This window comes from Periophthalmus magnuspinnatus, chromosome 8 (assembly GCF_009829125.3).
Source record: "Periophthalmus magnuspinnatus isolate fPerMag1 chromosome 8, fPerMag1.2.pri, whole genome shotgun sequence".
Classification (NCBI taxonomy): domain Eukaryota; kingdom Metazoa; phylum Chordata; class Actinopteri; order Gobiiformes; family Gobiidae; genus Periophthalmus; species Periophthalmus magnuspinnatus.
The window spans coordinates 25,808,859-25,820,679 of NC_047133.1; the positions used below are offsets into that span (position 1 = coordinate 25,808,859).

Here is an 11,821-nt window from a genome sequence, read left to right on the forward strand (position 1 = left end):
GCTAGACTCCGGAGTAAATTATTTATCTTTTCACACTTACGCACTGTTTTTTCAATATGCTTATTCCATGTTAATTTTTCATCCATCCACATCCTTAAAAAATTTAACACTTTCACTCTTTCTAATGGACTACCACACATACTTACAGGCCGCACCACTTTTGCCTTCTTCAACCCAAAGATCATGAAATTACTCTTTGCCACCGATATTTTAAACCCCCACTTGTTGGCCCATTGCACTATATGATCTAAAGCCTCCTGGGTACAAGTCATTAAAAATTCAATATTCTTTCCGCCTCCAGATGGCACCATCGTCCACAAACAAGGACCTGCCAAATCTAGGGTCAATTTTCTGAAAAATATCATAACATTAAATAGAACTGGACTGATTACAGAGCCCTGAGGAGTACCATTCATTATGTCGGCAACTTCAGAAAGATCCCCTTTTATTCTAACTTTAATTGACCTATTACTTAAAAAGTCTTTAATCCACAGAAACATCCTGTCACAAATACCCGCATTATACAGCTTTATCAGTAAACACTCTTTAAACATACTATCGTAGGCCTTTTCTATATCCAGAAATACTGCTACTACTGCCTCCTTATTTATTATAGCGCGCCTCATGTCCTGATCAAGCACTCCTACTCTAAAACCATTTTGATAATTTGCAAAAAAAAAACGCCAACTTCTAAAGTATAGACAAGTCTATTAGTTACCATTCTCTCCATCACCTTACACAGCACCGACGTTAAAGCTATGGGTCTATAAGATGAAGGAGAGGAGGGATTCTTACCGGGCTGTCATAACGGTGGGTGTAGTGGACCAAAGACGTGCAGGACTCGGGACAGGTTTACAGTGTTTTATTTACAGGTAGTGAAAGTTCAGTATTAATAGTTCATGTAACACACACACACAGGGAGCAGGAAGCGGGAGACGAACCAGACGGGAGTGGTGCCGAGCAGGGACGGGAAACCAGGACCGAGATGAGGACAGGGTCAGGATGAGACCAGAGCAAACCAGGCAGAGATGTCCAGAGCGGGCACGAAGACAGCCAGGGCCGGAGCACGACGGGACCAGGAACAGGGCCAGGGGAGACCCAGCAGGGATAGTCCAGAGAGCGGGAGACAGGGCCGGAGACGGGAAGCAAGCCGGAGGCCAAGACGGGACAGGAGGAAAGGCAGTGAGGAGGACTGTACCGGAGCTGGAGCGCGGAGGCAGGAGCAGGGACGGGCGAGAGTAGGAATCTGGAAGGTAGGAGAAATCCGGTAAGTAACGGGCGGACAGGCAACACAAATACAAAGCTAGGCTGAGGCATATACGTTGACACGCGGACGGTCTGGCACCGAGTGTCTTCTCCCCGCTCCTCTTATCCACGGCAGGTGGTGATGATTACCCTGATGGGACACAGGTGCGCGCGGGAGGAGCCGAGAATTCCTCCCAGCTCCAGGTTCAGGCAGGTGAGGGAGGGGGGAGAGCACACAGGGAGGCAGAACAGGAGCAGAGATACATGCCTCATGACACGGGCTTTACTATTGGTATTACAATGGCATGCTTCCAGCTCTTTGGTAATGTCCTCGTCTCAAGATGTAATTAAAAAGTACCAAGACCTCCTCCAGTACCTCCTCATCAAAATGCTGTAACAGTGTATAGGTCACGCTATCTTGGCCCAGTGAGGTGTTGGCTCCAGCTTGAATGGCCTCTTGCAGCTCCTTAAATGAGAAGAACTTGTTTATAGAACTCTCCAGGTCTGGCCTACCTGTTAATTTCCATCCTTCTTCCCGCAAAACTTCCTCTTTCAATTTGAGACTTTCTAAACTTAAAGAATGGGAATTATGCACACTCTGGAAAGCTTTCACGCACATATCTGCTTTTTCTTTGTTAGAAACAGCCTCTCCCAACCTTTAACACTGGGATTTCTGAGTTAACAACCTTACCTGACATTTTATGGATCCTTGACCAAATCTGTTTAACTGGCGTTTTGGGCCTAAGTGTACCACAAAAAACCCTCCAACTCTTCTTTTTTTCTGCCTTAATTACTTTTCTTGCCACTGCACGGCACTTTTTGTATTCAATTACATTTTCCTGAGTAGGATATTTTCTTAATTTTTTAAAAGCTTCTTTTCTCTTTTTTAACTACCTCACTGCACTCTCTGTTCCACCAGGGGGCAATAACTCGATTTTTAGGGCTTTTCCTGCATGGGATTGACTCCAGAGCTACATTAATGATCATTGCTATTAAGGACTCACTCATTTGATCAATGGACCCTTCACTGTTCACTTCATCCAATCTCTTTAACGTGCCCTCCCTAAACTTATCCCAATCAACCCGGGAAAAATCAAAACGTGACACTCTTTCTCCATTATCTATTACTAGAGCTTTTTGCAACCTGGTGACCACTGGATAATGGTCACTACCAATTGTATCTTTCCACAATTTCCATTCTCCTAATCTAGCTAATGCCGGGGAAACAAAGGTCAGATCGAGACGTTTTATTTACGTTACAATCAATACGTGTAGGGTTACCATCATTTCAAATAACAACATTTTCTCTATCTAAAAATTCCTCCAAAACTATCCCATTTGAGTCCCTATCTTGACTCCCCCAGAGAGGATTATGGGCATTAAAATCACCCACCCACACTGTTAAAGTCCCTGTTTTAGTGGCAACCTCCTCAAGTTCCTCTAGTACTAATGTCTCACAAGAGTTATAACCATTAATAATATGCATTTTCCCCTCGGTTGTCCATACCTCTATCATCAAACATTCAAAAGTTACTTCACACTCAAATTCAAATAGGTCCCAATACTAGATATTATATAAACAAAGATTAGCAAAACATGTTCACCTTTACAGTGTCTCACAGCTTAGTCATAGGTGGAGCTACAATCATCACTGTCCCATGGACTAGACCTGGATCAGGGGTGGGGCTAGTGACTGGGCACAGTCAGCACACCAGGGCTCCTCAGTTGGAATCAATTTCTGTCCACATCCTCTTGAAGTTTTGCTCCACATTTTAGATGTATTGGCATTTGTAACTTACAATACCTTAGTTTCAGTGGCTTAAAATAAAAGGATGAGCGGTCTGTCAAATATGTCCCAAAAGTGAGGGAATCTGGGGGGGAGAGGGCCATTGTTGTTTGGATTGTATTAGCAGCACGTTGTTATGGCAGCATGATGGTATACACGAGATTTTGGAGCCAAAAAGACTGAAAAGTGTGAGATAAATCAAAAATGGTGTAGGATCAGAACTGTGAGACAAAACGAAAGCCTCAAACATCTGTTAGGACACTATGTTTTTATGTCCAACTGAAATATAGTGAGAAACTGCAGTGGTACTTCACGCTACTGAATCTACACAGCTATTCAATCTTAATCATTTATACATAAAATTACGTAAATACGAGGTGGACGTTCAAAAAATAAAAAGTGACTAAAAGTTTGCGCTTTGTAGAACATTTTCATGGGCTCTGAACATTTCCCACAGCCTTTAATTCCTCTCTATATGTTGGTAAAGACTGGCCGCATTCAGAGCATACACTGTGCTGTCGCCGGCTCCTCTCCTGCTCTGTGTTGTATCATAGGACCTAGGTCAAACATAGTAGTGATGCTTGGGTCACGGTTTCAGGACTCATTTGAAGTGACACCCACACCGGAAACAGGGCAAAATCTTTTAGGAGAGTGGGACTAGCAGCCTGGATCATGTAGGAGCCAACTGGGCGCAGCGTGAACGTGCAGTGGATGAGTCCAGGTGAGGAAATTGACTATATGGTCTTTGCAAGCAGACTGTTGTGTGAATTGTTTTCTCATGCTGGAACATCACTTTTATGGTTAGAGGATCCTTCCTCCATAGACCACTCTGTAACATTCCACTGGAGTGAGCTCTTCCAAGGCAGAGCCAAGTGTCCTGCTCACACCACCTGGAGTGCATATAGAACACACTGCAGACGAACGGTCTGCGCCCTGTCACATGATCAGCTCAAACATGATAGCACAAAAAAATCAATGCTTCTAGTGTTTATGTGTCAACAGTCATTCAAACATGTGAATAATGAAGGCCAAGTGAATCATCTGTTATTTAGGCTGATCATTAAGGGCTGAAGTCCACCGAGGTCCGGACTTAGACCTCACAAAGTGTTCTATTATTTTTGTTTGTTTATGTAGCATGCATGTGGCACATGCGACTAAGAAAGGAGTGAATTGGTATTTAGATTTTGGTGTTGGGTTGGGCTAGATCAGAATGAGGTAGTGGCTCTCTAGGAGGTGGGAGAGCAGTGTAATAATTAAGTGTAATATTTAAGTTTGAGTGGCTGGTGTCATATATTCAATGGAAAAGTAAAAAGACAAACAAATACCCAATATTTACAAATCTACAGAATAAATAGAATGTCAAGCTTGAAACAATTTTGGCTTAATATTTAACCGTTACATTTACACTACCTCCCTCAAATCCAAACTATCAGACTTTCCCTGGCGCTGTCTCTACTGTCGTCTTGACAATAGGAGCGCACCTCATGAACGATCAGATAATAGTGTTGTCTGCAGCAATAACTAAAACAGCAAAATATTTAGTTTATATTGTGGGCTGACTTCCATTTGATTCAAATGTGCTTGAATGCTTAAAAAATGTTTGTATTAGTTGGCTCCACAGCTTCAGGAGATGTTTATTGTGCCGACTTGCCACAATAAAGCAGAGGATCGTTCAGACCCGAACCACCTGCACCCACTGTCTCTGACTCATTGTATTAAACCAAAAAAGTTTTGTACTCCTTTTATATATCACACAATAAGGCAATAACAGTGACATTGCTATTATAATATTTATTTACATATTTCTGATTGCAAACTAGGAATGGATACAGTTATGCAATCAATTTATATTTTACTATTTATTGAATAGTATGTGAAATGGTTTCTTCAGAGCTCACTAAGACCAGCATTTCATTAAAATGTTCAAAATTGAAATTACAGGTGAAAGATCAAACTTGGGTGATTCCTAAATCAAGAATGGAAGTTATAGCCACATTGTAGTCATTTGTTCATAGTGCTGTGTTGTTATGAGCGGATAGTTGCACACAGCTCGTGGGGTGATGGGGTGAGAGTGAAACCCACGTATGGAGTCAACAGTAAATCCTCCTCTCGAACTCCAGGTGCAGGACTGAAGCGAAAGTGCTGGAGGAGGTTACTGAAGATGAGAAACAACTCCATCTTGGCCAGTCCCTCTCCCAGACACATCCTACGACCTACAAAACCATTCCAGTTCATTATATTATAATTGAAATTTCTCACCAAATACAATGTATTTGTTCTTTACCAGCAGAAAAGGGCAGAAAAGCCTCTCTCTTGATGAATTTACCATCTTTGTCCAGGAAATGAGATGGGTTGAAAGCGTGTGGGCTTTCCCATTCATTCTCATCATATAGCACAGAAGTAAGGAGAGGAATTACTACTGTATCCTGGGGACAATCATTTTGTAAAGTATGAACATTTTGGTGTTTTTGGTCATCACAATAACAAATACCACACCTTTTTGATGAAGTAGCCCTGAAAGGTAACATCTCTGCTGGTTTTGTGAGGAACAGACAAAGGTATAATGTTGGCAACTCTCTGTGTCTCATGTATGACTGCATCAGTGTAGGGCAGGTTTTTCCGATCTTCAACACAGATTTGGCGACTTCCTACTTCTCTGTCGAGCTCCCGTTGGACCTGACCTGTAGACACAGTTATGGTGTAAAAGTGAACTATGTAACATTTCTGGTGGAGGTTCTACCTCCTCCATGTCTCCATGAATGTTTGCCTTTGTCTAGAACAGGGGTCGGCAACCTTTAACATGAGCCATTTGGACCCAGTTTCCACGGAAAATAAAACACTGGGAGATGCAAATACTTTTTGACATCTAAAATGAAGATAACACTGTGTATAATAATAATGTAACGGAATAATGTAGTTTTATTTTCACGGGCAAGCCTTCTACGTGTGGCAGATAAATATGGCAAAAATAAGTTAAGTGCATAAAAAATACAACTCACCACAGTATACCGCCGCATCAGTGGGAGCCCTGCACTTGTTTCTTCTTTCCTTCTTGTTCACGTTTGTTTCTTTCAAAAACTCTAAATCTTATCTTTTAATCCCCGGTGCTTAGTCTCCATGTGCCAAAGCAGTTTTGAAGGTTTCATTGCCTAATTCACAACACTACATCAAATAGATTTCTGTGGCAATTTCCTCTCAGGATTTTCATGATGTATCTACGAATGAGTTTATTAGTGTGTCATTAGGGACGAAGTTACATCAGAGAAGATCCTCCTGCTCCTGAACCTCTGCACAGCGTCTGAAAATCAGGGCTGTCTTTATGCAGGACTGAGAGTGTCTGTGTCTGTGAGGCGTGAACGGTGTTAGTTTTCAACATTGTTCCGCGAGTGTAACGCTTATTTTGATCAACGAAAAATAAGAATATAATTTTATTTTAATATTTCAAGATCATAATAATCTTCCAATTTAAACTACAATAAAAAAGAACTAGCACAAATAAAATACACTTCAATTAAATACTTAAAATTTATTTTCCCAAGCCACGCAGAGCCGCAGTATAAGGATGAAAGAGCCGTATGTGGCTCCGGAGCCGCGGGTTGCTGACCCCTGGTCTAGAATATCCCACAATATAGCATTAAACATCTCTATTATGTATTCTACTACACATTTTAGCATTTGAAAATATCTTGGAAAAGTGGCATTCTGCGAGTGCAGGAGTATTTCCACAAATCTGACCTGTAACTTGGTCTGGTGGTGGCACTTTGTCTCGGCGCAAGAAAATATATAAGCTTAATATCATGTTGATGGCAAAGGAATAACATCTCCAGAGACAAGCAGGAAGTAAAAAGCAACAACTCAAACTCAAAGAGCCCCTGGTTCTTACTTTGGATGTCTGGATATTTGACCATAAACAGTAACCCCCATCTGATTGTAGCTGCAGTGGTGTCTGTGCCAGCTGCAAACAGGCTAGCAACTGAGAATATCAGATTCTTCTCATGGTACTGAGTCTTCAAATTCTGTTTATCCTAATGGAATGTTGGAACAGAAAAGTGTTTGTTTTTAAATCAAAATAAGTCAACAATGGAATTTTTCCATAAATGGTGATACAACCTCTTCCTTTCTCTTTTGCATCAGAAAGCGATCAACAAAGCCACGGCACCGCTCAGGGTTTAATGTCTCTTTCAAACCAGTGATCAAGTTTTGAATATCATTGACATTTTCACTGGCATTTCTCCAAATCTTCTTCCGGTTGTTTATCCAATAAAACAGCCTGGGAAACATGTTATACAACTGCAATGCAAAAAGAAGAAAAGAAAAATAATAAATAGTTTAGGCTTGTTACTTATTAATCAGAAGCACTGGTTGGTACATCAGTACTTAGCACATCACTAAATGTTTAGAGGTGAACAGAGTGACTAACTGACATTAGTGGTAGTAGACTCAACATAGGAATAAAGGTGTGGGTTAACCAAGGCAAGTTCCAATGCTATGTCTAATTAAATAGTTGAGAATAAAATTACCTGGACTGATGCAGAACCTGAGAGCTGAATGTTTTCATTGGCTCTTGCCACCATGTTTTTGAATCTTGGATCATCATATTCAAACCTGCTTCCATAAACGATTGATGAGATTATGTTTGATGTGGCATAGTTCACTAGACGTGTTGTATCAAATGGCTTTCCTGCAAGATCATAAATGACACTTACAGCATGTGTTCATCATGCATGGTCTGTGGGAGTAGAGAGCATCTCAATACCTTTATGCTTTTCAAACTCCTGAATCAGGTAGTGGCATTCCTCAACAATTTTATCCTCTGCCAGTCTTTTGCCCATCCCAAAGTCTCTCAGAGTAGTGAGTGCAAATCTTCTCATCTCCTTCCATGTTTCCCCGTTGCAAAAAATAATCCCTGAAAATAGCACATTTCAATTAATTTAAAGAGGTTTAATTTAATAAGATACAACATGCTTATGTAAGTTGTGTAAATCCTACCATGATTCTGAATGAAATCATGTAAGACTTTAGGAGTCGCTCTGTCACCAAACTCTTCAGCAAATCCAACCAGAGCCTCTTTGACCGTTTTAAATCCAGCCAGTACAACCACTTTGTTTGGTCCAAAGTAGACTGTGAAGATATTCCCATATTTCCTTGACATCTAAGGAGACATAATATTTAATTCTGAATGAAGAGAGTAACACATTATCTACAACATAAATGTTAAATTTACCTCATGAAGGGTAACAAAGAGTCTCTTTAGATCAAGCTGCATCAGGTTGCCAAGCAGTGGCCAAGGCCTTGGTCCTGGTGGCTCTTTTCTCAATTCCTCAGCTGTGAGACTGTTGATTATTATGTACAGAAGTAAGATGAGAGCTATAGTCCCCAACAGGGAAGTGGGACTGAAGAGTCCTAAAGAATAATCCATCAGGATAGATGCTTTTGTGGTGCTGCTGCTGCTGCTGCGGGTGATATAGTTAAGGCTGCATTGTGAAAACAAATCCAGAGTGTCCACGTAAAGTCCACACCCACTAGAACACAACAAAGACAGTCTGCTGAACTGAATCATGTCCCTACAGGTACAAACATACAAGTTGAAGTGTCATGTCTTTATGTAAAATGTATGCAGTAAAAATGACAACCAGGACAAAGGTACTCCACTAACCCCTAGCCTACATAAAATGTAGCAGAGGTGGGATCAAGTCCCTGTTTTGCAACTCTCAAGTCTTTGACTTGTAGTCTGAGTCAAGTCGCAAGTCCAAAACACACACGTCCAAGTCCTTAAATTTCAAGTCTTGGAACCAAAGTATCAAATACAACTTGTTTTTTGAAATTGAAATGCTCTACTCTGCTACACTCAACTGTACCACATTTCTAAGATAATTGTAGACATGCTACTCTTTTCATTAGTGCAAATCATTACTGAAATAATTACAATTTGAAAGTGTTTAATAACATTTTGTTATTTCGTCATGTAGACAGCACTGAAATGTTGCTGCAACAAAAGAATGGACTACAATCTCCATTGCAATTTATTGTGACAGCTGCCAATTTTATTGCAAGACATTTGACTATACAGTAACCAAGAGTCTGAAACAAAGTCAGAAGGGTTTAATGAGGTCCACACTGGTCAAGTGAACAATAAAGTAACAGACTCTCAGGAAAGGATAGGAAGAGAGTCCTGAGATGTGCATTTATAGTGTCGGGGTGTGCGTCTGTCGGGGTGTGCGTCTGTCGGGGTGTGCGTCTGTCGGGGTGTGCGTCTGTCGGGGTGTGCGTCTGTCGGGGTGTGCGTCTGTCGGGGTGTGCGTCTGTGTGCGTCTGTTCTGCATGGCTTTACACATTTCGAAACTTTAGACAAAGTCGAACAAGGTGACTGTTTTATAACCCTCTCAGAGTGGGGGTCACACATTACTTAGTGAGAGGGGCTACAGGTAAGTGACTCAAGTGTCAACACTTCAAAATAATGACCAGTCCAAGTGACGACTTGCAAGTCCCCACCTCTGAAATATAGTGCCAGTATTGTTTGTGATGTAGGTAAGAAATTCAACTCTTTAACATAGTGTGCTTTTTCAGTTGGAAAAATACATACTTTGTCTTTCCGTAATGGAACAGAAAATCTGAAAGCAGGACAACTGAACAAACCAGTTTGAGAAAGAGAATTAGGAAATCAGTTCAATTGTTGTGGCCAACACTGAAAACAGAAAACAATTCTAACTCTGTGGCTGTAGAAATGGTCAAAAATAAAACAATCCACAATCTATGTACTGCCTGGTTCTGTCAAAATGGGCCTTTGTCCCTTTCTAATATTTTGTTTGTTCACACTTTCACATGTTAATTTTCAGTAATTTTCCAATACAAAACTAAATAGAACTATCCCAGGTTTGTTTTGTTTAGTTTTTCAGTTAGTTTAATCACCACACACTTGTTCGTTTAAAAATATTTTAATTGGTTAAATGGAGTTTAATTCAATTTTGTCAATTCAGTTCGATACCACAATCCACTTACCTGAATCTCCACACGGTCCAAACGAAGAGGTGTGCTCTATGTCGGCCATTTTTATAGGCTTGGGTGTGGTCGTGGGCCAGACCATGTGGAGGGGAGAACTGGTTTAAGTTTATTTCTATGTGTCAGTGTCTTATGTATTTAGTTTCAATGTTTTAAGTGTTTATAGTTTATTTTGGTAAACACTATTTAGTTAAGGGACTTGGGCCCTGAGAGATAGTTTTCATATGATACAGCAAATGTTATACCCACTGCACCTGTGGAGGATATGGTGTATGCCAGGGGGAGGTGCTTCCTGTACAGGAGGGTATTTAAGCAGTGCTAATTGGACATCAGGGTACACATGGATTTTCTCCTTAGTTGTTTAAATTCTGTTGCTTTGTTATGTTGTGCACAGTTAATTTTTTTTGTTAATGTGTATTAGGTTTTTTGTCTGTACCTCAAGCCTGCAAATAAATCTTGTCAGTTTTTACACCACCTCTCTACATCACTGTACATGTTTGGCCAGTAGTACCTGGAGCAGACCAGCTGTAGAGTGCATTCTACTGATGAACCAGTTCTCTCGTGCCCTTACTGCCCACCTATCTTTCTTTGGCATTTGGCATTCTGCACTCCACCCAATATTTTAGAAAGCTGCCATCTTGGGACTGCAACGTAGAGAGGGGCCCACAAATCTAAGCTAGGGAGCACACTCACTTCTGCCTGTACACTACAAAGTTCACTCCTCAGATGGTAAGTGGAGACAGGACAACGCATCTGCCTTTACATTTTGAGAACCAAGACAGTACTTAATGATCAAACCAAATGAGGCTACCTCAGAGGCCCATCTCTGCTCTGCAACACCTAGTTTTGCTCTTGCCAAATGGCTCAGAGGTTGTCACTGTACATTTATTACCAAATGTAGTAGGGTTGTCCTTGTGGAGCAACCAGCAGGTGGCAGTGGAGAAAAACTACAAAGGTTTCTGAGTGGGCTTTGGTCTTCCTTTGATTTGCTCACTTCCACCTGCTGGGTTGTCTTCTGCCTTTACCTCAATGATGGTAGGTAGGAGAAAAAATTCTATTTAAGTGAGCTAATGTAAGTTATTTGTTGTACATTTAGTCCAGAGGTGTAGCTGAGGGCCTGGCTCTGACATCAAACAAAACAAAATGAAGCTAAAAATCTGAAGCTAAAATCTTTCTACTTTCCTCTTTTTTCCTTTTTTTTCAAATTAATCCTTATATAAGCTCAAAAAGGAGTGGGAAGAGGAAAACTTATTAAATACCACCCCTGTCATGTATACACAGAAAAACAGAAAAACAGCCCCAAAGCATGATGTTTCCATCCCCATGATTCACAGTAGCTATGGTGTTCTTTGGATGCAACTCAGCCTCTTTCACCTCCAAACACGACAAGTTGAGTTTTCACCAAAAAATCTGTTTTGGTTTCATCTGACCATATGACATTCTCCTAATCCTCTTCTGGATCATCCAAATGCTCTCTAGCAAACTTCAGATGGGCCTGGACATGTACTGGCTTAAACAGGGGGACACGTCTGGTACTGTAGGATTTGGGTCCCTGGTGGCGTAGTGTGTTATTGATAATAGTTTTTGTTACTTTGGTCCCAGCTCTCTGCAGGTCATCCACTAGGTCGCCCAGTGTGGTTCTGGGATTTTTGCCCCCTGTTCTTGTAATCATTTTGACCCCACGGGGTGAGATCTTGCGTGGAGCCCCAGATCGAGGGAGATTATCTGTGGTCTTGTATGTCTTCCATTTTCTAATAATTGCTCCCACAGTTGATTCCTTCACACCAAACT

General features: G+C 41.1%; 1 protein-coding gene across 1 annotated transcript; it reads right to left on the reverse strand.

Annotated features, from left to right (window-relative positions):
- Window positions 1–4,870: 4,870 nt before the first annotated feature.
- LOC117375005 (cytochrome P450 2K1-like) lies at window positions 4,871–10,047 on the reverse strand. The gene is made up of 10 exons (XM_033971259.2): window positions 10,031–10,047; window positions 8,256–8,553; window positions 8,021–8,183; window positions 7,788–7,937; window positions 7,552–7,712; window positions 7,142–7,321; window positions 6,915–7,056; window positions 5,528–5,712; window positions 5,316–5,457; window positions 4,871–5,244 (listed from the first exon to the last, which is right to left on the reverse strand). Exons 2-10 carry the CDS (start codon window positions 8,448–8,450, stop codon window positions 5,057–5,059), a joined length of 1,506 nt encoding a protein of 501 aa, XP_033827150.1. The 5' UTR covers window positions 8,451–8,553; window positions 10,031–10,047; the 3' UTR covers window positions 4,871–5,056.
- Between the last annotated feature and the right edge of the window lie 1,774 nt (window positions 10,048–11,821).

Bases quoted from the DNA above. Each gene is read 5' to 3' on its own strand.
- LOC117375005 (XM_033971259.2), bottom strand. From the start codon at position 8,450: ATGGATTATTCTTTAGGACTCTTCAGTCCCACTTCCCTGTTGGGGACT. The intron at 7,322-7,551 runs GTAATTTTATTC...TTTGCATTGCAG, and splicing joins CAGGTTCTGCATCAGTCCAG to TTGTATAACATGTTTCCCAG. The intron at 5,458-5,527 runs GTGTGGTATTTG...GATTGTCCCCAG, and splicing joins AGGGCTACTTCATCAAAAAG to GATACAGTAGTAATTCCTCT.